This window comes from Mycteria americana, chromosome 7 (assembly GCF_035582795.1).
Source record: "Mycteria americana isolate JAX WOST 10 ecotype Jacksonville Zoo and Gardens chromosome 7, USCA_MyAme_1.0, whole genome shotgun sequence".
NCBI lineage: Eukaryota > Metazoa > Chordata > Aves > Ciconiiformes > Ciconiidae > Mycteria > Mycteria americana.
In genome coordinates, this window is record NC_134371.1 from 44,491,588 (window position 1) to 44,519,548 (window position 27,961).

At 38.7% G+C, this 27,961-nt stretch overlaps 1 protein-coding gene across 3 annotated transcripts in view; it reads right to left on the reverse strand.

Moving 5' to 3' along the window:
• The window catches only part of DENND1B (DENN domain containing 1B), a 170,181-nt gene that overhangs the window by 127,644 nt on the left and 14,576 nt on the right, over positions 1-27,961 (reverse strand). For all 3 annotated transcript variants that reach the window (XM_075508168.1, XM_075508166.1, XM_075508165.1), the window contains exon 3: positions 1,110-1,153. In XM_075508168.1, coding sequence (XP_075364283.1) covers positions 1,110-1,153 — 44 coding nt within the window. The remainder of the gene's footprint in view (positions 1-1,109; positions 1,154-27,961) is intronic.

Here is a 27,961-nt window from a genome sequence, read left to right on the forward strand (position 1 = left end):
TACCATTTATCACTATCTTATGTCGCACATGTTTCTGACTGATGCTATTCCCTAACCAGACATCCTACCTTCTATGTTTGTATATTTATTTCTTTCATCATGAATCACCTTATAGCTGTCTTTATAGAATCTTGTATTATTGATTTCAAAAAAAAGCAACACTTTATCAAGATTTACTGTACAAAAATATTTCCAGATCATCCATTGTGGTGATATTACCAATGAAGAATATGTTTGACTCAGTATCAGTCTACAAAGAACAGCAGAGAGAGACACTGAGTTAGAGATATTTATTCCATTTAATGTTTTTATGTATTTTTGTTTACGAAAATAAAAATATTTCCCGGGAAGAAACTCATCTAAAAGTTGCTGAAATAATAACATTTAATAGTTTCATTAAATTTCAATATTAATAACTTTAATAAAATAGTCGGGGGGGGGGGGGGGGATCAATACATTAATAGCTTTGCTATCACTATGAGCAGTGAAATAATCCATCAGTTCCGTATGTATAAACTTTCCTTTGAGGATTAATTATAGATAGAAACTAGGATTTTCATGCTTTCCAAATCAGTAAGTTTAGATCATTGTCTCTTATAAGGGTCTGAGGACTATTTTTTTCCAAGTAAATAACTAGGGTATCTCTAAAATATTATTAAATAAATATATAAAATTTTGCATTTTAAAGGATTAAAGGAACAGGACGCACAGGTTCTGACATTAAAAGGACATATATGTGCAGCTCTTCAACTTTTTTGTTCTGGTGGGTTTTGTTAACACAATTTAAAAATCAATGTTTGGCAAAGTTTTGTTGATAAATTTTCCACATTTTCAATCCTACAACAGATAAAAACCCAACACCTCCAACAGAAACAGCTTATAAAATACTCCAGATCAAAAATAAGGTGATACAGAGAATTTGTATGATATATAGTGCTCTACAACTGCTAGTGCGTATTCTTGTCACAAAGGCATTCTAATCACCAAGCCACCAGTTGGGTGAAGACTTCCTCCCCGCTATCATTAGCATCTGCCTCTCAACAGCTGAATAGGAAAGCTTTTTTATTATTATTCTAACATAAAAAAAAGTTCAATCTCATGTTTCCAACCTGGTCTCCAAAGTCCTCCGGGAACTTCCACAGTACCACTGGATCTGTAAATAATTGACAGACAGCATTAATCAGAGGCAAAGGAACAGAGTATTACAGTCAGAGTACATTAATATTAAAGAGAGGGTCAGCTTAGCATTAAGCTTTGAGGCAAGTGCAAAAATGTATCTAAAAACTAAGGAAGATACTGGATTATTAAAAAGACTTATTCCATATTTATGAAACCGTATGTTTATTGTTTTACATACGGTAGCAGGTTACAATGTACCAAACTATTTTCATATTCAACTCTTTCTTTCTAACCTTTGAGTACTTAATTTTTTAAGCACATATTCAATTTTCATATTTTAATTTAATTAAGAAATAAAGTGATATAAAACCTATGGATATATATTTGGATACGGATATATATTTCCATCCAAGGAAAATAAGATGTAGAATGATAAGAAGGGGAAAACAAAGATCTCTATGAGGTATAGAAAAGTGTCATTTGTGATTTTAAAGATAGCACCAATGTAACCAGCACTCTCAAGGAAGAGGTTAGAAGAGCTAGCACGTTTGAATATTTTCTGTTCAAAGGCATTTAAAATCAGCATTTCATTAATATCTTAAAGTTTTAATTAACCTATTATAAACTGTTAATTATCAAAATAATCAGTGTTATTTAGGCTATATATTAGTCTACAGTTAACATTATTTTGAAGGCATCTAACACAACAACCTGAACCATAACCTTTCCACAAAAACCAAATTATGCTCTTCATCCTCCCCAATGCTTTTAATCTCCTGTGATACAAAACCTTCCCGAGGTGCTACTGTTAAACTGTATCACAAACACGCATGAAGCTGCACAGCACTTCCATACAACAGATTAGTAGCAGCATTTGTCCGTATGCTAGAAGTCAATTACTCATCTTCCTGCAAGGGAGACCCAGGTCGGTGCCAAAGCCTGGACTAGAGGGAGAGCTCTCCAGTTTCTGCTCGTGCCCTAGCCAATGTCAGGCAGATCCTCCAGCCAACGACCGCGCGGCCGATGACAGCTCTGGCTGCCAGAAGGCAGTAAAATGAATGGAGAAACCTGCCGGTAAGCACCAGGGGACACTGCCTGATGAGAATTGCAACCTCTCGGCTACCTCGGGAGCTGCTAGGACTCCGGTCTTCTGGGGAGCCAAGATCTGGGAAATGTATTCGGATTTCCACTTCAGTCTCTAACGCTAGCACTGTCTGATAAATCAGAAACTTCCTTCCTGTTGCTACGTTTTACGTCAGAACCAGAGGGTTCTCCACTCTCGGCAAAGTACGGAGGTTTCAACTCTTCTTCATCCTCCCACGTATGTTTGCTGCTGCAAATTGAAGCTTTAATGGAAGGGAAACGCCACTGATGGTATTTTCATTCCCAGGTGCTGATTTCAAATCCTACTATTCAACACGCAGCTGCTGTGCCCGGGTTTGCCACTGGCCCACTCACAAGGAGCTGGAGACTGAAGCCAGTATTCCTCCCTCACCCTGGGCCAGATGTTAAACCAACAGTGGAACATACATTTCTAACGTGTTGCAAAATTCAACTTGTCCGTCAACTCAACCTAACTTAGACCTAATTTTCATCTAATTCAAATCTAATTGAGACTTTAGATAAAAATGTGGCTATTTGACTCTTCTTATTGGACATCTTTGCTCCTAAGAACATCTGGGGAGGGTTCTGCAGCTATTATTTATGAAAAGTTGATTTATGAAATATGTATTTTGTACAAGGAATCTTCCTCCATCTACTATGGGGAGCAAGAACTTCTGGAGCCAGACATGAAACAAGAGATAAGATGCTATGTTTATAAAAATATGAGAGCCAATAAAGACAGCTACTTAGACCTTTTTCCCCCATCTATTTGGTGTGTATTTAAATGACAAACACATCTGTGTAATGACCAGATACAAGAGGAGTTTGAATATCTCAGTGCTTATACTGTAAGCGATCTCTTATTTTTATTCCGATTTAGTATCATGAAGAAGAAAGTAATTGTATATCAACAGTGATCTCTGATAAGTTCAAGGAGCAGCAAGCACAGTAACAGATATCAAACACTCAATGTTAAGTCATTCATAAATTACTTGCTAAAAACCACTGGAAATTGTGCAGAATCCCAAAAATACCTTAAAAGAGCTTGCAAATCTTAAGGCCATATGTCCACAAACATTTCAAGCATAAATTTCTCTGCAAACGAGCAATCCCACTGCACTCCCACTACCAGCTACTCGGTGATCCTGTACCATTGTCTCTCTCCTGCTGGTGCAGACTATTCCACAGCTACACACTGAACCAGATGAGGGAACTGACCAAGTTCAAAGCAACTGTCTGGAATTTTTCAGGTCAGTGTCAACTAGATCGGTTCCCCAAAACCCTTGGTCCTGTGCCAGAAAAAAAAAGGAAGAAAAACCAGAGAATGGGGAGTTGTGGTGAGAAGAAAGCAGGACTGCTTCACCTGGCAGCAATCCAGCCTTAAGCATTTGCTAGACCTCATGAAATACAAGCTGGTTACTAGCTGCATCTAGTTCCGTTTCTTATCACCTATTTCTTGTTCAGAACTTCCCAAGTCTTCTTGTACTATTTATAGTTGCTACTATTGCACAACTCGAGAGTTATGGTCTGCAAATAGGCGCACAGACCGCTCTGCAGTAAGGCAGGCTGACGGAGCATCGCCAGGGAGGAGCGGACTTGGCAAGCTCACCTCTTCGTAGCAATGAAACCGGCCAGATTATTTTGGCAGATGTGAAGTACAGTGACATGAGAAACATTTAGTATACTGAATGCTTTAGCAACACAGTAACAAAATCATAGGGTTTCTTTGATACTTTGTAAAATGTTTAATGTACAAACTTATAAATGGGAAAGAAATGTAATTTCTTTCTTTTGCTGTTCTTAGCAGAAGTATAACCACCAGGCTTCAAAAAAGGAAGCAGATCGCAATAGCAAAACCTCCAAATGTAATTTTAAAAGGTCAAAATCAGGAGCAAAGTATAATCTCAGAATTAAGCAAAACTTGGCTCTAGGTAACTTGGGGTTTGGGGTCACAAAACGGGTAATATCTTCACATCTCAGTGACGTGCCAATGGAGCTGAACAACATTTCACAGGAGCACCCCTTACCTACTGGCAACAAGATCAACAGCTCCAATAACTTCTTTTGGTGCCCTGATATGCTAACAGATATAAAACCTGCAACTACAATTTAGTGTCCTGCTCAGTCTGCTATCTTCACTTCATGTTATTAGAGCTCTCTCGTACTAATTTGGTCTCATTTGAAATAATAAAAACAACTCTAAAGTAAATTCCAGTTCAGTGAACTACAGGTATAACAACATTTATTTTCATATCATGAAAGGATATTTATATTATGAGAGGATAATTAAATTCATGTGATCTAAACAGGCAGAATAATGCTCTTAATACTCCTCCGTGTAAAGAAAAAAGATCCAATATTTAAAAAAATATTCCTAACTCGATTCAAGAAAAACATTCAGTGCTACATTCAGCAAAAATTATACGCCTCCAAGAGTTGTCCAACTGCTTTGAGCTGGGTTTTGCAGTTGTTATTACTGGCTTTTAACCGGTTATTTTAGTAGGTACTTGCCATACATTTATTAAGTAAGAAAATCTGATGTGACTTGTGCTTCAAAAAGAAAGATTACTATACCCTTTCTATGCCTTCATTCTCTGAAACCAAACCCTAACACCTATAAAAAGCCTTGGCATTTTATGATAATTATCTGAGTCAGGGATTGGGCTTTTTTCAAAAGATTATGTTTGTTTCTGCTTTTGGAGCTAGGCTCAGGCAGCATCTGACACATCTTTGTGGCAACTTCTCACAAGTGCTGCAAAGGAAGAAACAAAAGGGTACTGATTTAGAAATAAAAAGAGAAAGTATAATCCGATTCTGCAACTTTATGCACTTTATCTTCAGATTTACAAAGACTGAATTTTCTTTTCCCTGAGGATTACTTTCCAGATACCCCATCTGATCTGGCAATGTTAGGTCAATTTTATGCTGATTTTATGGGTGAGAGGATGAGAATCACTCAGAAATAGCTGTTGCTATAGCTGGCTGAGGAACTACTGAGTTTCTCCTCATTTTCTTTTTCTAACAGACTTTTTGGGACAAACACTTTGCGCCGATTCTAAGTAAATGTAGTAGTAAGAGGAAATTGTTAAGTGCACACGTAAAATAGTTTGTGCGTTGCATGTGTAAATAAATATATGAACGTATGAGCATCACTTCTTCCTATGCTTACTGAATCCAGGACAGACATTTCTTACAAAAGTACATCTTAGCACATGCCAGTAACACTTGAAAATTCCTTTGCTAAATATCCTACAGCATTGGAAAGTACGTCTCCCAGGTGTGAATTTCACACCACTGCGAGGCTGCAGCTCATGCACACATTGCTAGACATAACTTGTGACATTTGACTTATTTGACTACTTTTGCATCATTTGTGATCACGTAAGTCTGTATATACATATTTTAAAAGAAAGCTTTTTGTAATAAGATTCAGAAAGAACCAGTTAAGCCCCTGAGGGCCACAATTAGAAGCAGATGCAACTCTTGGTAAAAGTCAGAAAAGAGACAAGCATGGAAAGTTTTGTTGAGGGACCAAAACTTAAGAGTACAGTACACTTGACACAAAGAGAAAAGTGAGTCACATGCAATGCTTAAAAACAAAAGTATTCAAAACGTTGCAATCTAGAACTGCTCCACAAGAAAAATACAGGCAAGTATGATACATACTAAGAGAAGAGGAAAACACATGCATAACCTCTCCAAAAATCTATTACCATAGAGATAACTTCATAAAGCATGTCAACCGTGTTTTTAGGAAAACCACTTGTAACATATTTTAACTTCTGTATCAAATCTAAGAAAATATAAAAGTACTATTTCTCATGACAGAGTAGATTAGAGAAGTAGTGCATTCAGAACTATGAAAAAATAAAGAGAAAGCTTTCTGGGTGGTAAATTTGCCAAAAATTCAGTAGTTAAATATACTCTGAAATACTCTTCACAATCATTAAGCTTGCAGATTATAAACGTCACCCAAAAATACAACAGGATAAGCTAGTTAGCACACATTCAATTTGGTAATGGCACAGAAATTACAAACACATGCTGAGAAACATCATCTCAGGTAATTCTCTTGACAGCAACAGAGAATAATTTCAGACAGAAACACACAGCTAAGGTAAAATGAAACGGATTAATTAAGAAGTCCAATATTCTGCCTGGAGAGGAGGAATCTTCATCCCTGTGGGTTTTACAGACAAAAAGACTGCCAAGCAGAGTTGGTCATGTCTTGGGACAGAGGAACGGACTAGATGACTGCTCAGTATCCCTCCAGCTACATTTACTCTGATGCTGTAAAGATATTCATTGGAAAAAAGCTGTCAGTGCAGAGGGGAAAGAAGAGACTGGGGCCAGGAATTATGGGGGTGGGGAAGAAACACAGTGAGGGAAAGGAAGGCAGCAAAGCAAAGCTTATTGCAGACAGTTCTTCTTTCTTGTCTGGAAAAAAAAAAAAGGAAGTTCCAGATTGTTTTTCTTCCGTGAACATGAGAATGCAATTAATAAAGCTGAAATGATATATCATTATGTCAGGGAACAGCTTTATAAACACACACTTAAGCAATAAGCAGAATTGATTTTGTTACAATAAGTAGTTTCCAGCAATAAAAAATTAGTTCTCTAAACCAAGTTTATAATACTGCTATTGTTCAAAGGCAAAAATATGCTACATACTTAAAATAATTTGACAGAAACTCGCAACAGTAATTATAATGATGCCTTTGTATCAATATAGTATTTTATTACCACAACAGTGATTCAGAAACAAAATAAGAGATGAACCGTAATGTGCAACCCAAGCGTTTTCACAGATGAAATCATCTGATGAAAAAAAAAAAAAAACCAGCATTCACATAAAAAGATTACTTCTTGCAAAAAGACGACTTCTGTATATCATATTAAAATCCGCTTGTTAACAGTTTCATACATGAAGTGCCAGAGGTGCAGTAGGAACAGGAGGCAATGCTGTCAGGAAGATCTGAGTGTGACAGTGGTCTTCAGCTCCCAGGTTTGGGGGATCAAAGTGGAGCACCCGCCAGCAGCTGGAGGAAGAGCAAGATGCCGCAGAAATGGGGGGGAAGAAGGGAGTTACAGTATTTTCCAAGCATCAGTAATCAAAAGAAAGAACAAGGACAAAATACATTGAAGCAACTTCATTAAAAAAGTGAAACTAAGGAACACTCGCTAACTTCTCTGGCACTTAAAACCTGTCAGATTAAAGACAATATGCAAATGAGCATGCCACTGTAGAAAATACTTGAAAGTACACTTTTATGCAAATCATATAGTCCACAGGTTTTTTGCTCATCAAAGGAATACTGAAAGAAACTTCTACAGGACTGTTAAGGCTGATCTTTCTCTAACTATTCTACAGAAAGCTTATTGCAGAATGCAACCACACTTTCAGTCTTTTCATTAAAGCAAAAGAAAACGTATCTACAAAATTATATCAAATCTTAACACTCCAGCATCTTCAACTTCTTTACTCACACTTTACCCACTAATGTGCCTTCCTAAATTGCCACCACAGTTTCAAACAGTTGCTACTTCATCAAATAGCAAATGAACACAAGGCAAAAAACCACTGCACCCAAACAGGTACGCTCCCCTGGAAAGCCAAGTACTTCCAGCCAAAGACCAGTAATATTGAGTGCTTGACCACTGACAATTTTAAGAGTTAAATACTGACACTTTACAACCATGTCAGCTACAGAAAAACGTTAACAAGTTTCAGGAATTACATTTGCCAGCTTCTCCTGCTATATATTAATACACTGAGATTTTTCTGGGTCTCTAGGTACTTACACAGTAACCTCAGCAGCACATTTGAGCAAGGTGCTGAAGCTGGACTCGCCTTTCAAAATAAGCCACAGCACGGCCGCAACGCAGGAACCTGGTGTCTCCCGTCCCATTTCCCTTCCCCACACCAGTGGCCTCTGCCTTGCCTTCAACTGATTGCAAAGCTTATATCCCATTTTGAAAAATTATTTTGGCAGTGAAGGTACCTGACTCTCACTAGCATTGAAAGATATATTTGGAGTGTGTGACTTTTGACATTTTTCCATTTAATCTTTCTCATACAAAGTAAAGTGTGAACTAAATGACAACAGTGTCAAACACACACTAAATACTGCCCTTTAAGAAAGGGAAAATGGAAAATAACATTTTAGTGGCCTGCCTTAGTTACAGTAGCTGTCACCTGTAAGTCTTTGTGGTTGCATATTTGCAAATCAGAAATGTGATTTTTATATCAGTGCCTTTTCAGTCAGGTTTAGAAACATAATTACAAAGACTGACTCCTCTCAGATAAGATGAAAACGTCTTCCTCCCGCGAGGAAGCTTTTCCTAAGGAAACTGCTTTTAACTGTAGCTGAACATAAGCTGTGCACACTTTCAAGTAAACTGAAAACTGCATCATAGTTTAAAATAATTTCTGTAGGACTTATGCTTGAAAAATGCCCCAAGTTACAAGTAACCCAAATTACTCATGGACTTATCAAGTGGCTCAGAATTTAATTGAATCTTTTCACAGGCATGTAATTTACTAAATGGTTTCAGGATACCAGTGCTCACACCACGTTTGTGGAAATTCAGAATTTTGTTTCTAATACACGGGAAAACACAGAAACAATCCACAACTGTAAGAGTCACTCGGTCTTTAAACAAAAACCACACACACCATATTCTTCTCTACTCCACACAAACACAACTCACATTTGAAGTCAGTGGGTCCGACTCAGCCACTACTCACAGCACTACAATGTCACGGCAACTCCACAGCTTTTACATGCAGCTCAGTGCTACCCCATCGAAGTATTAACAGTTCACAATCTGCACTGAAGTGTGTGAATCTGACGTGCGTACATCGCACTGTAAAGCCACGCAATAGATTTACTGATTGCAAAGTTTACCATAGAATTCTTTTCAAGTACTTCTACTTTTAACTTATGTGATAACGGTTCCTCAAAGTACTCAGAAAATCAAGGATGTGAAAACAGTGCGCAAATATTGAACTCCAACTAATCACGTGCAAGGTTCAGCCTACCGCAGTGTAGAGATGTGGGGCTTTGTCTGACAGCACTACAGGTTTTGGACCTGACGGCTCCTCTGATTTTTCCAGTTTCCCTGCCTGTAACACCCTCAAACTACTCAGTAAGTACTTTTTTCCTTTTATGAGCAAGTAGATGGTTACAACTTCTAGCCACAACTTGCCATCTCCTTCAGAGCTGCAGGTCAATCCCTTTTTGCCCAAGAATTTGTTACTACTGAAGGACAGAGCAGTAAGTCATTTCAGCTAACTAGGGACAGAAAGAAAGGATCCTTTTGGCTACAATGCTATTAGCCACGCTTCAGGATAAAACCTTAATCAGGGTGAGAGTTCACTGCACAGATAGCACACAGATAAAATGAATGTGTTTAGCCTTCATTTGGTCTCTTCGCAAGATAAGCAGGAGTTTCTTTTACCTGCTAAGTCTTCAGAATGAGCTTGTAAAGCATGGCAACAATTGTATGCCTTTTGGAGCTGCAGTGTTATTTTTAATTTTCCTATTTTTAACTTGCAATTGTGAGTGAATTACAGCTCATGAAAATGAGGATCTAAGAACTAAGTAGCAAAAGAACAAGCAAGTGAGCACCATATATGCCTTAAGTCATTCCTAATGTTTGAGGAAGGTTTACAAAACAAAATACTTCTGTTCTGCTGTCACTGGGTCTCTTGTTCAAAGACATTTCAATGAGACAGGCTGTGCAGTGATCTAATGAAATGAAGAATAATGTGTGAGAGAGAACGAACGTAATTGTACGTTACAAAAACATAGTTTCAAATTCTCTATGTTTATCCTGGTTTCATTCTCCCATTACAATTAATGTTGTCTACATGAAATTCAAACCTTTCACATTTTGCTTACTGGCTGTGGTAAGAAGGGATGGAAGTAGAGCAGCACTGACAAGCAGGACCTGGCCTGGCTGTTTCCTACTGCTCAGAACATCTACGGCACCACAACTGAAACACATATGACTATGAAAGCTTTAACTATACCAGACAACATTTCATAATTTTATATACATACCAATCTGTTACAAATTAAATTAAGACAATCATAAACATTCTCAGTTACACAAAGCTCTAAAGCCATAACAATCGCGTTGATAAGCCACAGCCTAGGTATATAGTTTGCTATATGTGTAAACAGTTCACAAATTTAAAACAATTAAAATATCTTTAAAAATTTTTTTTTTTTTCCTAGCCTGTTTTCTGATTCAGTGTTCATTTTTATCTTGGTTGTTCACGATACATTAAACCAGAATAAAGATGAAGGAGCACTGATCAATAAGCACAAATCTTTTTTTGCCTTTGCTTTCCATCTTATACCAAATCCATTTTAATACCATTGGGGGGAAAAAATAAACTCATCAGTCACCTGATGGAGTAATTCAAAACTTAACCAAACAGGGCTAATGGGTGAGAATTGAATTGAAAACACCTTGACAAAGAAAGCAATTTCTTTTCTTCGCACTCCTCAGAAGCTGTGGGTGATCACTGTAATCGAACCATCAACAGCGAGGGGCCATCTGTCCCAAGGGCCCTCCATGTGAGCAAGAATCAACAACAAAAAATTTTAGAGGCTGGCCCACATGCATTCAGCTCCTATTTGTCTATGACAGGCAGCACGCAGCTGAAAATCAATGTTTTGACGTTTTTCACATACCAATCCTTAAAAGTCAACACTAAACTTTTGACAAGAACAAAACACAAGAGTAGGTTAAGAGGTTGCTTACAGAAAGATCAGTGTTACTCCAATAGCTATTAAACCTCTAATCAGCTGAGATTCTCACTCTATCATGAAGCACTCATGTTTCAGTATCCAATAGCCATGTTCAGGACAAAAAGAGTACATAAAACAACCTTTACACTAACACTGATGTTATGAGCCCCCTCTAGTATTAGTCTGCGCAGCTACTGGAGATATTCTAGTCATTCACCAAACCACTTACACAGAATCCCCAAACCTTGGGCTTTTTCCATGGAAAACAAAGAAAACATTAAGAATGGGTCCCCCAGAAGTTTCCAAGCCAGCGACCGCACACAATGCATGCTGAGAGCAAGGGGCTCAGGCTGACCCAGCAGAAGCACTGTGGCTTTGACACCTGACGTCCTGGGGAACAGAGACCCCTCTGATCCCCACCAAGGACCTCCAGGACAGGAGCACAGGCTCCACAGCACATCCCTCCCAGGGATGCTGCCAACCTGGGCACTTTTCCCTTGCCAAGCCTTTCAAAGGGCAACAACACACACAGCGGAAGGTTAATCCAATTTATTTCTTTGGTGTTTTCCTACTGGAAAATATATTGATCTTTTAGTAAAACAAACTCTGACATAGCTGCACCTCTCTGCACCTTTCTCTCTAACTGCCTCAACACTCTGAAGAGTCACAAAGCAGTTATAGAGGGCAGCAAGAAAAAAAATTTATATTCTTTTTTGTTCATTAACAGTCTTTGTCCCTCTTTGCTTCAGCAGAGCTAGAACATGGGCCCAGCCAGCAGCGCAACACACCGGGAATTAGAAAACACATGCTCTGATTTTCAGACCTGCCAGTTACCTGCTGCTTGACCTCAAGTAAGTCATTCCAGGTTTCCAAATATCATGAGATCTTGGAAAAATTAATTCTTTTTGATTCAGAAGAACATTTACATGTATTAAAAAAGGACATTTCCATGCAAGCCCCGGGTTAGTTATTTTAAAGCATAGGCCACACATACACATAAGACAAGTAAAAGCAAGTCAAAGGGTTTTCTCACAGGTGTTTACAGTTACTCAGGTCAAAATTCCCAATTATTTGCCAGAGTGGGGTCAGTAAAACAGGGGACATAGACAGCATCCCAGAATGCATAAAGGGGTTGTAACCAGAATGGTATTGTGTCTTCCTGCCCTGGAGGCAGGAGATCTGGGTTCCAGCCTCTACGGGTTACTAATCCCAAAGCACATTCAATAACCAGGAAACTCTCCAAGATGTTTCTTGATATCACATACTTCAGTGATAAAACAGAAGAGTTACATTTCTCTACTGATTTCTAAAGTACTATTTATTCAGAACAGCAAAGTAGGAGGGTGATATAGATGCATGATTTCAATTTACATCCCATTACAAAGTAACTGTGATGTGATTAGAGTGCAAAACTATTTTATCTTACAAAACCTCAATGCCTGATACCTGCTTCATCCACTGTAATCTGAAATAAATCGTGCACAAAATAGTGAAAATTAATTTAACAGTGTGATAATAGCAGACAATATATTTCACCCTAATAGAAAAAGCTAAAGTTCAAAACAACACGCTGCACTCGCATGTCCCACGTGGGGTCAGAACTCAACACATCCTTTGTAAATTGAGCCTTTCCAGAAGGCAAGGTCAGAAGCCTCCTTCTCCCGTTTCAGCAGTCTGCATTCAAACTAGCTGTCCTAAAAGTACAAGAATGTATGTCAGAAGCAGTTAGGTCAATTAAGGCACCCTGCAAGGTACACGGCTACGCTGGTGGGTGGGAGCCCAACCCAGGCCCGGCTGCCTCGCCGATCAGAAAGTCAGGGTACACCAGCCGGGCTGCAGGCTCCAGCTGGTCAGTTGTCTGGTCACAGAGGCAAAGAAGTGGCCCAGAGAGTGGTTACTGCCACTCAGGGTAGAAAGAAGAGAGGAAACAGACCTGCGCACACTCAGAAGAGCAACGGGGTGTTTGGAGATGGGCAGATAAGGATGACAGGAAGGAAGACGGTATTACAAGAAGATGGGCTATCCATATGTTTGAACAGAGTATTTCTGCCTCTTAAGTAATGAAGGTCTTAATTTTACTTTCCAAAGAGCATTACAGCAGAAAGAAGTGAGATGAGAACAGGGAAACCATGAGTAATGCATGCGTACGCACCAGATATGCAGCAGTCAAAAATATTAGCAAGGGAAAAATATCATTATTATTGATGTGAAAGAACAAGGAATGACTTATTAATAAATCAACAACAGCATAAATTAAGGTTATGTCTCATCTAAAAACATTGATTTACCAAATAAATCTGATGCTAATATTTCAGAATGCAACCTATAAACCTGCACAACAGTAACAGCCGTCAACACACAGAATGCACAAGAAGCTGAAATACATGACATTGCATGCAATATTACATATTATATTACATTAATCTGTAAGAAATTTTTCATAAAAAGGTCTCCTCTCAACCACTGCCCTTCTCATTGCACAATTTCCCTGTGTTCAGTACTTGCATGAAAGGATCAGATGCTATTATGTCTTCCACGTGTTGGAGGGGCTGTATGATTCTAGCATCCATTTTGTATCTATTTCTCCAACCTCTTCCTTGACGTAAATCATTGGACAAACCTCAGGTTACCTACAGCCCCACATGACTAACCACTTCTAACCCATGGTCTGTCCTCCCATGTGTTCGCCATCTCGACCAGTAAGGCAGTACTGCTGCCATGGCTGCTGCCAGTACTGCTGCCACAGGAAGGTTTAAAAGGATGATCTGAATGATCAGTACGGTTTGGTAATAATTTGGTAACATCTGCAGCTTTCCTCTTTATTTTTCCTTTTGTTTCTGAAAACAAAAAGAAATTCACCTCTAGGAGAAACAGTTGAGCTCTATTATGCATGTGAAACCTAGACCGGCAAGGGCGTACAGTTGAAATCCATGCTAAAGCCTAATAATTTCCGATCTAAACACAAGTTTAAGTCATGACCAGATGGGCCCCAAGAAAATACCATTGTCTCATTGGTCATTTATCAGGAAAAGAAAAAAGCTACAAATACTAAGAATTAATCACAGATGCCAACTAGTCTTCATAAGGCATAAAAAAGAATTTTCAGAGGAAGTATTAAAGTGTTTTCAGACAAGCAAATTCTTGTGCTAAAATACACTATGCTGCAGAAGAAACAAATCATTAACCACGTGTGTGCACTTATTATCAAGAACAGTTCAACATGCAGCTAGATAGAAGTTGCTTTGCTTTAAGATAACTAATTCCATTTTTTTTAATTAAGTCTAACCATAATCACCCATGCAGACAATTTCATAATCAATAGGATATGATATATTTGTAAATTATGTCTACATGAAGTAAGGTATCTCCTTATAGCACTGTCCTGGTTTTGGCTGGGACAGAGTTAATTTTCTTCCTAGTAGCTGGTATAGTGCTGTGTTTTGGATTTAGCTTGAGAATAACGTGATAACACACTGAGGTTTGAGTTGTCGCTAAGCAGTGCTTACACTAAGTCAAGGACTTTTCAGCTTCCCATGCTCTGCCAGGGAGGAGGTGCACAAGAAGTTGGGAGGGGGCACAGCCAGGACAGCTGACCCCAGCTGCCCAAAGGGCTATTCCATACCATATGGTGTCATGCCCAGTATATAAACTGGGGGGAGCTGGGCAGGGGGCAGCGATCGCTGCTCAGGGACAGGCTGGGCATTGGTCAGCGGGTAGCGTGCAGTTGCATCACTTGTTTTTTTCCCCTGGGTTTTGTTCCTCTCTCTCTCTCTCTCTCTCTGTTTTCCTTTTCATTACAATTTAATATTATTTTATTTCAATTATTAAACTGTTCTTATCTCAACCCACGAGTTTTCTTACTTTTGCTCTTCATTCAGATTCTCTCCCCCATCCCACAGGGGTGGGGGGGGGGGAGGGGGTGAGTGAATGGCTGTGTGGTGCTTGGTTGCTGACTGGGGTTAAACCATGACAAGCACCTTTTTAACTAATTGTTTTGATAGTCACTAAGAAAACATACAGTGTACAAAAACCCTGCTGCACCTTTCAAGTAAAAAGACATTCTCTCAAGCAAGCCTCGGATAACTACTCTTGTATCTTGAGCTTTCCATCACTCTGATAAACAAAATCAGCACACTTGCCAGAGCAGGGAAAATCCACTCATTTCTGAAAACTGAAAAGACTAAAAAAAGATTTGAAGAATTATGGATGGGCAAATATCAGATCTTAATTTTAACAAGTTATCTCAGATGACTTGTTATTGCTAAATTGTTCATTCCTATCAAGGGGACTAACCTGCTCTAGACAAAACAGGAGGCCTGTGAGCTGGGTGTCTTGTCCACGCATGTTGAAAAGCACATTCAGGACAGAACTGGAGCCTAAAGCCCCATCTGCCCACAGAGGATTTCTTTTCAGGGTAGGTAAATTCCACGGAATAACATTATGCTTAAAACTGTAAAGAATACCTCCTTTCTTCAGGGCAAAGGGACAGTTAAGATTCCAGAAATAAAATCCTGTTCTAGCTCAAGTCCATGCTCGTTTGTCATTTGCTTTCCCACGACCAATATACCACCTTAAGATATGCATGACTTAGAAACTTTATTTTTGACACATAGAGTAATTTTTATCACAAAGTCTTCTACCACTGTAGCAATTAGTCAGAAGAAAATAACTTAGCAAGGAGATACAAACTATGTACAGCAGTAGTTTTAACACTTTTTTTTTCCTGAAATACAGATATGTTGCATGAGATACTATTCTAGAACATGACTACATCACCAGCCATCTTTCATAAGGTATAGAAGCGGCTTAGATTGCTTTTAAAGATTCCAGTAGAAATTATTATCGGGGATAAACTGTATCTCTTGTTTTCCAAATTCAAATACAAGACACTGCAAGGTCACCTACTCTAAAATGCATAAACCTTTTAACTTCTGATGCTTCCCCAAGGTCAAAAATGTCAGTTGTTTTGGTTGAAAACACCATTTTATCCCATCAAATCTGAAAAGCCCCAAAGGTCACAATTAATCTTGAATGCTGCCCACTGAAAAAGTTACAAAACTAACCCATTAGCAGCAAGGCAAATAGAGTATAAAGGGTTATTCATTTTACTTTCACTTAATAGCTATAATAATCACCTGCAGAGGTATGTCCAGCAACAGCCACAATCCTAAGTCTTTCATTTAAAATTGATTTATTAAACAATTCTGCAGATTTGACGGGCTCTCCACTAAAACACTGTATTTTGAAATCAGTAAACCCAAAAGGGTTTCTAAGGATCATAAAGAGAATTAAGAGTCTTCTCTCTCATTTGAAGATGTGTCAGATCACGGAAGTACACTTAGTAATACCCTTCGGAGGGATTTACCCCTATATAATTAAAAAGAAGAAAGATGGATGTCTATATGAAATTGAGAAATGAAGATTAAGCTCAGTGAAGGGTCAGAGGAAGCATGACATCTGAGGTTGTGCTATTTCCAAGCACAAATAAAATCAAGCATGTACCAAAATATATGTCCCTAGTGCTGAGAAGTCCTGCCACTGGCTGGCTGAGGAATGCTGGTAGTTACTGATCACTTATCTTAATGCAAGGGGCCTAAAGCTGTCCAGGTCATAAGCAAATGTTTGAAGATGTGACATGTGAAGAGGGTCAACAACAAAGCCTGGCTTTAATCCCTTTGTGTGAAGCAGGAAGAGGAATTTACCTCATATATAAAACACATCTATGGCCAGTGAAGTATAAAACTTCCAGAGGTGCACAAGCAAGGCATTATGTCTTCTTTGCTTTTTTGCACGCTGGGAGAGACCGGGAGGGAGGAGAGTAGTGCTTCTCATGGGCTGGATGTAGTGAAGCACAAGGAATGGTTGTATGCCAGGCAGGGAGCTTTAACGCACCAAGTGTATTAATCACTGCTGGTATCTTCTGCCAGCCTGAGTCAAGAGTAGCGTAACCAATTAGTCCAAACGGGTGGACCTGAGAATATGGGAGGCTTAACTATTAGTTAACATAACTTCCATCATTTCTAATTGGATTGCGACTAAATTCCCAGCACTGATAATACCAAAATGAGATCAGAGGGGAAAGCCTCCATATTCCTTTTGCACAAAGATTGGAAACAGCTCTCCCCTGCTGTTGTACAATAGCACTGACCACCCAAAGACCCACAGCATTAACTAAAGAGACCCATCTCACTGCCTGTTGAACACGTGTGAGGAGGTTATTACTGTGATGCTTCTTTACGAACTTCAAAAAAACAGACTAGAAACAGTGGAAACAGTTAAAAGGCCAAATGCTAAATGATGTTTATTTATGCAAAGGAAGATTAAAATTAAAAAAAAAAATTTAAAAAGGGATCTGATATAGGCTGGGAAGGAGGAGAGCAGAGAAACTGTACTTTTTAAGGGTTGCTGAAAGATTCAATTTCCATTTGGGGATCTCTTTATCAAGCATTTGAGAAGAGAAAGATATGCAAGCTCCAAACTCTGTAGCAACACACAGCTAAGCCAGCACACATCTTGAGACTCACTTGCGTCCCATCAGAACTCCTGTAACCATTCCTGACACTCATTTGCTTGACCCATTTTTGATAAACAAAGAATGGAGTACTTGAAGTATTTTTCCCCCTTGTTCATCCCATTCTTCAGTAGTCTCTTATTTTATGGTCAGAGGTTAAACTGCTGACCTCTCACCTTCAAGGCAAGTTTTTCCCCCCTTCCATAAAAGGTTTTTCACAGTGTGCAGCATTCGGATTAGCCCCTATCCCCTTGAACAAAAGCTATGCCTTTGTACTACTGGTTTGGGCATGGAGTCTGTACATCAGAGGAAGCTGCTCCTACTTACCATTCACAATAACGATATTGTGAGGCCCCTCTAACGCCTCGTCTCTCAGTGTCTAGACTTTCACCCAACCAGCCAGCAAAAAGAAAATCCTGTAAAGCACTCAACTGAAAATTAACTATGGTACCCTGTTGTGAACCTGATGAAGACGTTATTTGAACATACGGTAAAACTTTCCATTGTTTAACATAAAGATAAGAGAAAAACTTTTAGAGCCCTAAGCTTTAAATAGTCATAGGGATCAATTCACTCATGGGTCAGTAAATGCATTTTATCAGCAAGCAGCTATTGCTTACGTGTGTCTTTAAAATAATACACAGATTATTAAATTATACTCAAGTGCCTAGCATTCTGGACATCTACAGAGCCTAACTTCATACTCACTAAGGATACACTAAGGCAAAGCCCAAGACATAGGAGAAGAAGTGTATCTTCCAGAATTAACTGAAAGTATAGCATCAGTATTGCCCACTGTCCCAGTTATCTTCAGTGATTAAAATAAAAGAAATATGGCAACAGAAATATTGTAGGCTTTGCTGTATGGAACAAGACACGTAAGTGCTCAGCATCACTTGTCATCAAAAAAAGAGAACTCTGGGCAAGAAGGGTTATCTACAAAGTTAGAGTGCAAATAAACCATGGGATTTTCCGGGGGGATGGGGAACAACCCCACACTGCAATGACTTGTATTTTGTTTCTCTGTAACACCTGCATTTCTATAGCATAAATAATACACAGTGGCAAGAAAGTTTACTGAAGTGGACTAACATTAATTAAAATATATTCTTTCATCTTGAGAAAAAAAATCCACAAGTAGGCCAGAAAAAAAACAAACAAAAAAACCCCCCACCTAGATCTGAGCAATATTTTAACATTTGAGTAAGCATTTGATATATTGTGAATCACTGAAAAGAATTTATTATTGCAGACACATAGATGTTTGCACCTTTGCAGAGTTCTTACGGCCTCTCTTGGGTGTGTATTTTGGAAAGAGTTCCCGGGGCTTTGCTAGGAGAATAAGCCACAGCTGAGGAAATGCATCTCTCACCAATTTCACCAATCTGCTTTGAAAAGAGAGACAGAGTGTCTCAAAATAAGAGGCAAACAGATTGCTGTTTGGCATAGGTTGCTTGACTGGGGGAACATGAGGGTGTTTGCTTGTTTTGGGGGGTTTTTTTGTTTGTTTTTTAAAGTGTGTTTTGTGATGAAACAAGAAAGTGTGAAATCACCCTTGTCATAATAGGAAAAACAAAAAGAAACCCCCCACATTTATTCCTTACCAGCTACCCCACAGGGCCTGGTCACAGCAGCAGTATGTGGAAAGCAACAGGACTTGAGAGCCTGGAAACAAACGCTACCATAACTGCAACGCCCCAGGATGGGAATAACAACAGCAACCTCAGTTCTCTCAACAGGTAGAAAAAGTTGGATTTGCAAAGGCAGCAGAAAACCGGAGATAGCCTTCTCTGTCTTCATGGAGCATCAGACATCAGGCACATGCCACCATCTCCCTCTGCCACACAGGACAGTCATGCTTAGGAAGCCCAAGTATTTTAATGTTCCTTGTAATGCCCTTTAAAAAAAAATATCCCACACACGACAGCTGCTGTCATACCTAGAGACTGCTAGATGTTGATAACTTCAGCTATAAAAATACTTAAGTCAACCTCTGATGCGTTTTAGGCTCTGTGATCTTTCCTAGGACTGACCAGCGGACCACTTACCAAGGAGACATGTATTGCACACTACAGTCACCAGCAGCAATGCCTGCTGACTACAGAAACAGCACAAACACCCTCGGGATTGTACTGAACTATACTTTTACTTGGAGTTATCATACATAAATCCCACCATATTACCACTGATCTCCAGAAGTGATACAAAGAAATAGTAATAAAGAGGCATTTAGTATAATTAAATTGGAAAGGAAAATGGTTGCCTTCTACACCACAGATTGGATACGCTTTCTGCCCCATGTCCATTGCACTCTGCCTTCTCTGCAGACAAGGTCTTCTCAGTGCAAGATAGCAATGGGTGCTCAACTTGATATATCAACATTCAATTTACTTTTAAATAGGCTGGCCAAATCAGTAACTACAAGAGGGATTTCTCAAATAAGAACTTAAGAGCATTAAATTCAAAACTATAGAATAACCATTTTTCTCTGAAACTGAGTAGCACTACACAGGAACCTCAGCTTCCCGAAACAATGTAGCTGCCACAAAAGAACACCAACAGAGGATCTAATACCCTGCTCGCAGTATCAAAGCCCTTGCTTGTTTACAGATATTCACTGTGAGTGTTATTCAACAAGATGCACATTTTCACACATATGTAGGCCGGTCTGAGAGGATATATGCAAACTGATTTTAGATAGACAAAACATCTGAGAAGTAACAAATCCAGAGCATTAACCCAAGAGTGTGCTAATAGAAACAGATTTATTTTCTTACAATCCGTTACTCTTTTTAGTTCTAAACCAGGCTACTGAGAGGGAAAAAAAAAAATACTAGCATGGGAGATTTAAAAATTGGAACACTTTGAAATTCTCCCTGTGGCTAGAAGTAAAATCCAAGATTCTTATTCCTATACTGAAAATACATTTTGGGCCATTTTTATATTCTCTTCTCTGACCCCATGTTTAGCACCATAGCATCATACCAAACAGAAAAAAAATACTCTGAAAAACTGCACTACATGAGATCAGATGACCTACTGATTTGAAGCTTTGGAAACAGACACAGAACTCAAAAAGTTTTGTTTTGGGGGTGGTGATATTTGTTTTTACAACTCTATATATTTATAATCTTGTTATGAGAAAGAGCGGTAACAATAAACAGCAGATTCTCCTGAAACACTTGCTTCCAAGCACAAGGGAAGAAAAAAAAAAATGGTGAATCATCGCTCTGCTGCTATAGAAATCCATGACACCTGTGATATTTCAGGCAGCTATGACCACCCTCTCCCCAAGAGGGTTTGAGAGGGTGGTCATATCCCCAAGAAAGATTGAGAGAAGAATACAAAAGGATATATCTACCTACTCATAGTCAGGCTCAACAAATTACACTCTTCAGGTTAGAGAGACAGCTGTGGGGGGACAAAAGATCACCCATGGCACAAGTGAAGATGAAAAGGAAATTATTCCTCCCTATTTCTTGTAATACAACACATACAATCCAAATGAATCAACAGCAGCGGGTTTAAAACAAACAGAAGGAAACTCGGCTCACAAACTCTGTACCGCAGCCACAGATAGGACTGCCCCAGGAAGCTGGGGAGGCCAAGGGTATAAAGGGGGCTCAAAACCAAGCATGCTTGCACAAGACAGGCCCACTGTTGGCCATGAGAAAAAAGTGACAGCTTTAACCAACTTCCAAACCTAAGCAGCTGACCACGGGTATGCACGCCAGAGAAAGGAAGCTGGCACAGGCCAAGGTGGGCTTGGGCAGCGACACAAGGCATGCGGCACCCACTCCTGCCACCACCAGCTGCCGCACACGGGTGGGGGAATTAACTCCTGCAAAGCCTGCTCCCAGTTTTTCTTCTCTGCCTAGAAGGCTAGAATCTGTATTTTGACACATTTTCCATTTTTCTTTCAGTTAGAAATACAAGAATAAAGTCACACCAGGAACGTGACCACAAGGAGCAGGTCCCAGGGGGCAGCCCTCCAAACCCTTTCAGTCAGGCCCATCCCATTTCATCCGCACTGAGGAAGGACAGAGAAGTTTTCACGCAGGCAAAAGCGGGGGCTGACGCTTTTGGAGACCACTAGAAATGTGTAACAGTTTAGTTTTGGATCCACACAGGAAAGAAGTTGCATCCAGTGCAAGAAAGGATTTGTATTTTAGACCAGGGGTTCAGGTGTTTCGTTCCAAGCAGGCAGCCTTGTTTCAAAAACTGCACACTGAGCTCCTTGCAGCAACATCAGACCTATTTTAAGATGCCAGATCTGGAAAGCAGAGTTTAGCACATCTCGGAAGAAATTTTCCGGATAATTCAGCCAGATTCAGGTCACGCTGGCCAGTATCACCAAAGCACTGAACTGCAACACCTGCTGTGGCTAGCTTCAGCTGGTTTTATTAACCAGTGTTTTAACAGTTATGCGAAAGGGGACACATGCCTTCACACAGAGATCATGTATGGATTAAACAAGGAATGCGCAGATAACTCATCTGCAATGAAAAAAACCCAGAATCTTTACTTGTCCTGTCGATGAGTAGCAACATCTTTCTTTTGCACAGAACTGCTGAAAGATAAATTTTCAAACACAGAAGTCTAATTTAAGAACGCATCTCTTGTTCTTCAAATTACAGAGCATCTCCTTAACGAAAAGCCTCAGTCACAACTTCCTCCCACATACACTTAACACCCAAAATTAAAACCAAAAATGAGAAGACAGCAAAATGAGGAACAAACCAAAGATACTGAAATCTCATTTCTGATGTGCTTTGAAAAATTCCTTTTATAGACACTTATAAACCAAACACACTAAACATATTTAAGAATCACCCTGCACAGATGACTTGGTTGACCTACTTTGTCCTCTTCTACATCTATATGCTATTGTTTACCATCTTGTTCTTATACTTAAGGGACAAAATTACTTGTTTTTCATTCCTGACCTACAAGCATATAATCAGATTAACATCTAAACAATTATGCAATATGCACCATCCTAGAAGCACCGCATGTAAGAAAGTAAACTACACACAAATGTACATCTAAAACCCGTAACACTGACAGATACACTAATAATTACTCATCTACCATTGCTTTTGGGCTCTTTAATCATTTTAATCTCAATTAGTCAGTTACTAAAGCTACTGAGGAGCTTTAGTAAAATGGGAGTTATTTAAACTCCCATTAAAAAAAATGGGAGTTATAGTTGTACACGTAAAAAGGGATAAGTTTTTATGCCATGGTACAATGCATGAGTCATTTCAAGTACCACAAAGCCCTGCAGCTAAATTTAAAAAGAAAAAGGTTACTGAATATAATCCTACAGTAATATCTGAAAGCTACTTAAGAAAATTCTGACTACAAACTGTTCATTTTTTCCCCAAAAAAAAGGTTCTAATAAAAAGTAAGTGAATACATCGCTTATTTGTTTCGCTTTTGGAATGAAACTCTACAGCAGTTTTAAAAAAAAACACTAAAGTGCAGTTTGTTATTTCTTTGCTAAATATACAGGAAGGCTCTGATAACAAAAAGAAAGCATAGCACATTCATCCATTTTTATAGTTCTTTAAAATATTGATCTATTTTTAAATCCTGTGTTTTACATAGAAAGCAATACTGATCTGGTATTAACAGAAGTAATTACCAGATGCTCTGAAATGCTACAAACACATTACGAATGTGGCAAAAGTTTCAGCCTGAACCAACAAGACCTCATAGTCTACTTCACTACTCCCCACACATTAACCCAGCTTTTCCTGAATAAAAAGAAAGAATCAAATAAACTCTGTTTTCTTACATGTAATGCATCTGTGTGGTACCTTGAACTCTTTGAGAACAGAGAGTTCAGCAATACTCTCCCCTCTAAAAACAAGGACATGAAGAGTAATGCTCCACACCAGCACAATCCTAATCTGCTCCCTCTCTCAAGTCAGTCATTGCTCATTGGATTTTCTTCCCATGCTTCCTAGCTGCTCTCCGTATGCCATGGGGAGCTATTCTTCCATTAACAGACACAGAAACCTACTAGTTTTGCTTGGCCAGCTTTCTTACACGGGACAAGTTTAGAGAAGCAAAGCAACAGAGACTGTAGTATGAGGTGACAGGAGTCCTTTCAGCTTCCGCTGTCACAAAGGGGATCAAAAGAAAGAGGTGCCAAATCACACCTCTTGCTTGGCAAGGCATCCAAGCCCCTAATGGTAAAAACAGAAAGCGGACTGGGTACCATTCTCACAACTGCTATTCCTTGAAGACTGACAAGGCAATAAGTAACTAAGGATATGTTTGATGAGCTATGGGTAAATTGGCAGGTAGTTTTTACCTATTAATTTACTGATTTCCCTGGATTATGAGTATCTTGAAACAGTATCTTGTAAACGTGTTGTTGCATCAGGCAACATTAACAATGTTTTAATGAAGCTTTTGGTAAATTTCGTACTTGAATAAAGCCTAGAACAATTTTCTTTTTGAAGTTACAGCTCAGCAGGAAGTTATAACTTTCACATAGATATGCAGCTGAAGTGCTGTTGTGGTGCAAAGGTAATAACAATACATAGTCTTGTTTAATCTTTTCAATAGTAGGTATTACAGCACTTCAAGGAGGTCACAATCACAGTCCCCTCATATTTCATGATACAATAGCTTATAAAGAGGGGGGATTTTTTGGCTTTTTTTTTTTTAAAGGTTGTCTACTGCTTAAATATGTTTAAAAGGTTATACAGTAGATTTTCTCCACTGTCTTACCCACCAAACTCAGATTATTTGAGGTGAGAGTGTTGCTTAACCATAGACTTCACCCCCACTGGCTCCTGCTTGAAGGGGAGCTCATAAGAGCCAAATACATTGCTAATTAAGGTTTTAGTCACCAATGAACAAAACCAAACAAACTTAGGTCATTTTCTGATATTATAAGAATGATATTTCAAAAAAAATATTTACTTCAGGGACAGGAAAAGCTAACATTTCAGAAAATTATGTAAATTCTCTATAATGCACTTATATCTTGTTTTCCAGCAATGAGAACCAGCATATATATTACATTTTCTTCGTGGCAGTGTCAGGAGTGCTCATCCCCTCACTATTACTTCAGTTACACCAACACAATTTCTGTTCAGCCATGCAGTAACTAAGACAGCTTTTGCTTTCTCCTAGCTGCCCATGGAAAGACAGGCTATAGAACAGAAGACAGTAACACTTATTACTAGCGCCAGAAAACTACTACCAAGAAATGCACTGCGCTCGGTATTAGTCATTCATTTCAAACTTGAAGCGTCTATTTCCTGGAAAATGCTATTCAAAGACTTGGCTTTTTTTTGCAGAACTTGCCTAATGGATGCTTATTAGCAGTAAAGCTCATTGATGTGGCCCACAGTAATGCATCACTTGGGCTTTCAGCGATGTGATCCTGGCTTTCTTCACTCCCCTTCGGGGGTGACTGGTGCTTGCACTTCCTACTAACATACAGTATGTGTTTTACCTTTGTGCAACCATTTTTTTTCCCCAGTTTGGCTGAAGCTCAACAACAGCAAAGTCCAAAATGAATCTCGGATTATGTTTGGCCCTTACAATGTTGGGGTTTTTTTCATCCTTTTCCCTTAGTGCTGCTAAGTCGAATGAAAACACAGACCTCACTCATGCAAAGGAGGAAACATGGACAATAAGAGGACACTCAAAAGAAAAAAAAAAAAAAAAAAGGAAAAAAAACCAGAGCTAGCTCTGTAAACATATTCCAGAGCTGAAAGATTTTGTATCCTATTAATAACTACTGAGCCATCTAGCCACAAGTTAGGAAGATATTTCATCTATTGTTTATAAAATGCTTTTCTTTGTTGACTTACTACCATTCAAAACCAGACTTGGTTGCTACTCTGTATGATACTGTGGTTTGTACCACCATATCTTTGGTGTATGTGATCAGTTTTCTGGGCACAGGAATTTCTAGAGGGGAGGACTGCAGGTCATACATAAAGCAGATTTTATCCACACACCTGTGCATTCTATCAATGCTCATAACTTCTACACAGCTACATATGAAAGAGCATTCTTATTTCACTGCTCATATATTTTATTTGAAGATAATTAAAAACTATATTATAATGCCTGAGAATTTCAGATTCGAGGAGTCAATTAGCATATCCCAACAAACCATCATTTTCCATTGCTGTTATATAGCATACATTCTCTTAAGATGAACCTAATGAAGTTGAAAACATTGATTTCAAATTCATCTTTCCCAGCCGTTGGTGTTCAAAGTAGATCTGAGAATAAAATCTGGCTCTCTGCCTAACCCTGCATATTCGCAATACTCACATCATTCCAGTATGTCTAGCTGATTTACCGTACAGTTAAACAAAATCCTCCAGAAATGTTGGTGAACAAAGTATGAATATGATGGGATAATTAAAACTTTAGAACTATTTATTTATATTTCAAATGTGGTTTCTTTGGTTTCTAAAATGTATCATTTTCTTGTAATGGATCGGTATTGCTCTGTCACAGGAATATTAATTTAGGGTAACACACAGCATACACTATAATTTCTTTTTGTTTTACACATACAGCATGACTTCTAATATTCCCATGAAACAGATTAATATATACTGCTGGGACTTAACAAGAAAAAATTGAGGTTCTGGAACATCAATCAATAGAAAGCCAGTTTCTCACTTTCTGTAATACTTAATTGTTTCAGCATTTATCTCAGATTAGGAAATTTGTATCTGTTTCATGATTTGCATTGTGTTCTGACCCACAAGCACAAAGCTACTATATTAGCTGCTATGCTAAGTAGTATATACTGTTCGACATATCCAAAGCAACATTAACTAAATACAGGTCTAAAAAAACCCAAAAGAAATACCAAAATCCCTTTGGTCTCATTGCATACAAAGCACTTTGAAACACCACTTTGTTTGCAACTATTGTTTATGCTGTTCTGGCACTTTCTGTCCTAGCAAAACTTTTTGTCTTGCTCACTGAAAGATGAATATTTCAAGATGTGCTGACAATTAAAACATACTGGTCATGCTTAGATGAATAATTTCTAGTGTTAAAATACACAGGAGCAGAACTCCAGTAGCAGAAGTACTCTAGTAGCATATGTCAGTATCAAGTTTCTCTGTTTATATTAAGATATGAGGAGTGTACCCGATGAGACACAAAGCAAACAATGCACTTTTACCAGCTTATAAAATCCCATTATGTTTTTAAGACACAATGTGAGCAATTCTGATTTGGCTCCATACACAGCCCAGTTATGTTCCCAGCAGGAATCCCGAAGAACTGCATATACTAAGGGTATATATTTACTTTACACAGATTGACTCTAAATCCATGTTACAATACAATCATAATGAGCGCCTCTGCAATTGTCCTAAATTGAATTCATTTCAAACTCTCTTTCACTATAGTCATTAATGATGATGTTAACTGTTAATGAACAGATCATTCTGCAACCCCAGGCCACAACTTACTGAAGTGACTGCATAACACAGCCAAATTTTTATTCTGAATATTTCTGTCTCCCTTTAGATAGACTATTGAGCATTTTAAAACTTGGACAGCACATGAAGTACAGCCACTGTTCAGCAGAAAGCCAAAATTTCTACTGGGTACTCCTTTTGCAGAGGACATCTTAACAAGGTATCTTCATTTTCACACAGATTACCATACAGAGCATTTTTCAGTTTACAAGAGTCAAGCAATCATACAAAGCACCACCAACCAACACATCTGGGTAAAAGAAGCCATACAGATGCATTCTGTGAGAGCAAATGCTGCTACCAAGAAGTTTTCTGGGAAATGCAGAGAAAAGCAGTGTTTCACAGCTGAGTCACCTTCAGTCCCATGTTAGGAGAGTCAGGCAAGCCTACAGATTGAACTGAAGTAATTTAGGGCTGCAAGCAAAGTACTTTTTCCTCTTTCCAGAGCTTCAAAGCATGCTGCAGTTTCAGATCTTTCTCATCTATTTAAAATGCACAAAGCAGATCATATACGAGCAGACCAAGTTTGTGTTCCCCAGCCACTAACAGAGCAAGTGCTCGGGCTTTGCCCATCCTCATGGATTTACTGGCTTCAGGAGGTCTGCTGTCCATAGCCAACACCGATTCACCAACCTTTCTATTTCCAACCTTCACCCTATTTCACTTCCACTAAAAGTTCTGGTAGTTTATTTTTATTGTTGTTTGATCTGGTTTATCCTTTCCTTCATCATTTTCCCCAATAGTAGGATCTGAAAAGATTTCTGTTTTGTTCAGTGTTGAAAACATAATGCAAGTTTCCTCCAAGGATTGTGAGAATACTGACAAGTATTCTCAACAACAAAGCAGTTTGCTAGATCTGTTAGTGTCCAGCAATGTCACACAAAATTGTTTATTTACAAAGAAGATAGTCACCATCACTAGTTGCCAGAGAATTTAAGGCAAGTGTTAATTTATTATGGTTTTTATTGCCAGGAAAAAATGTT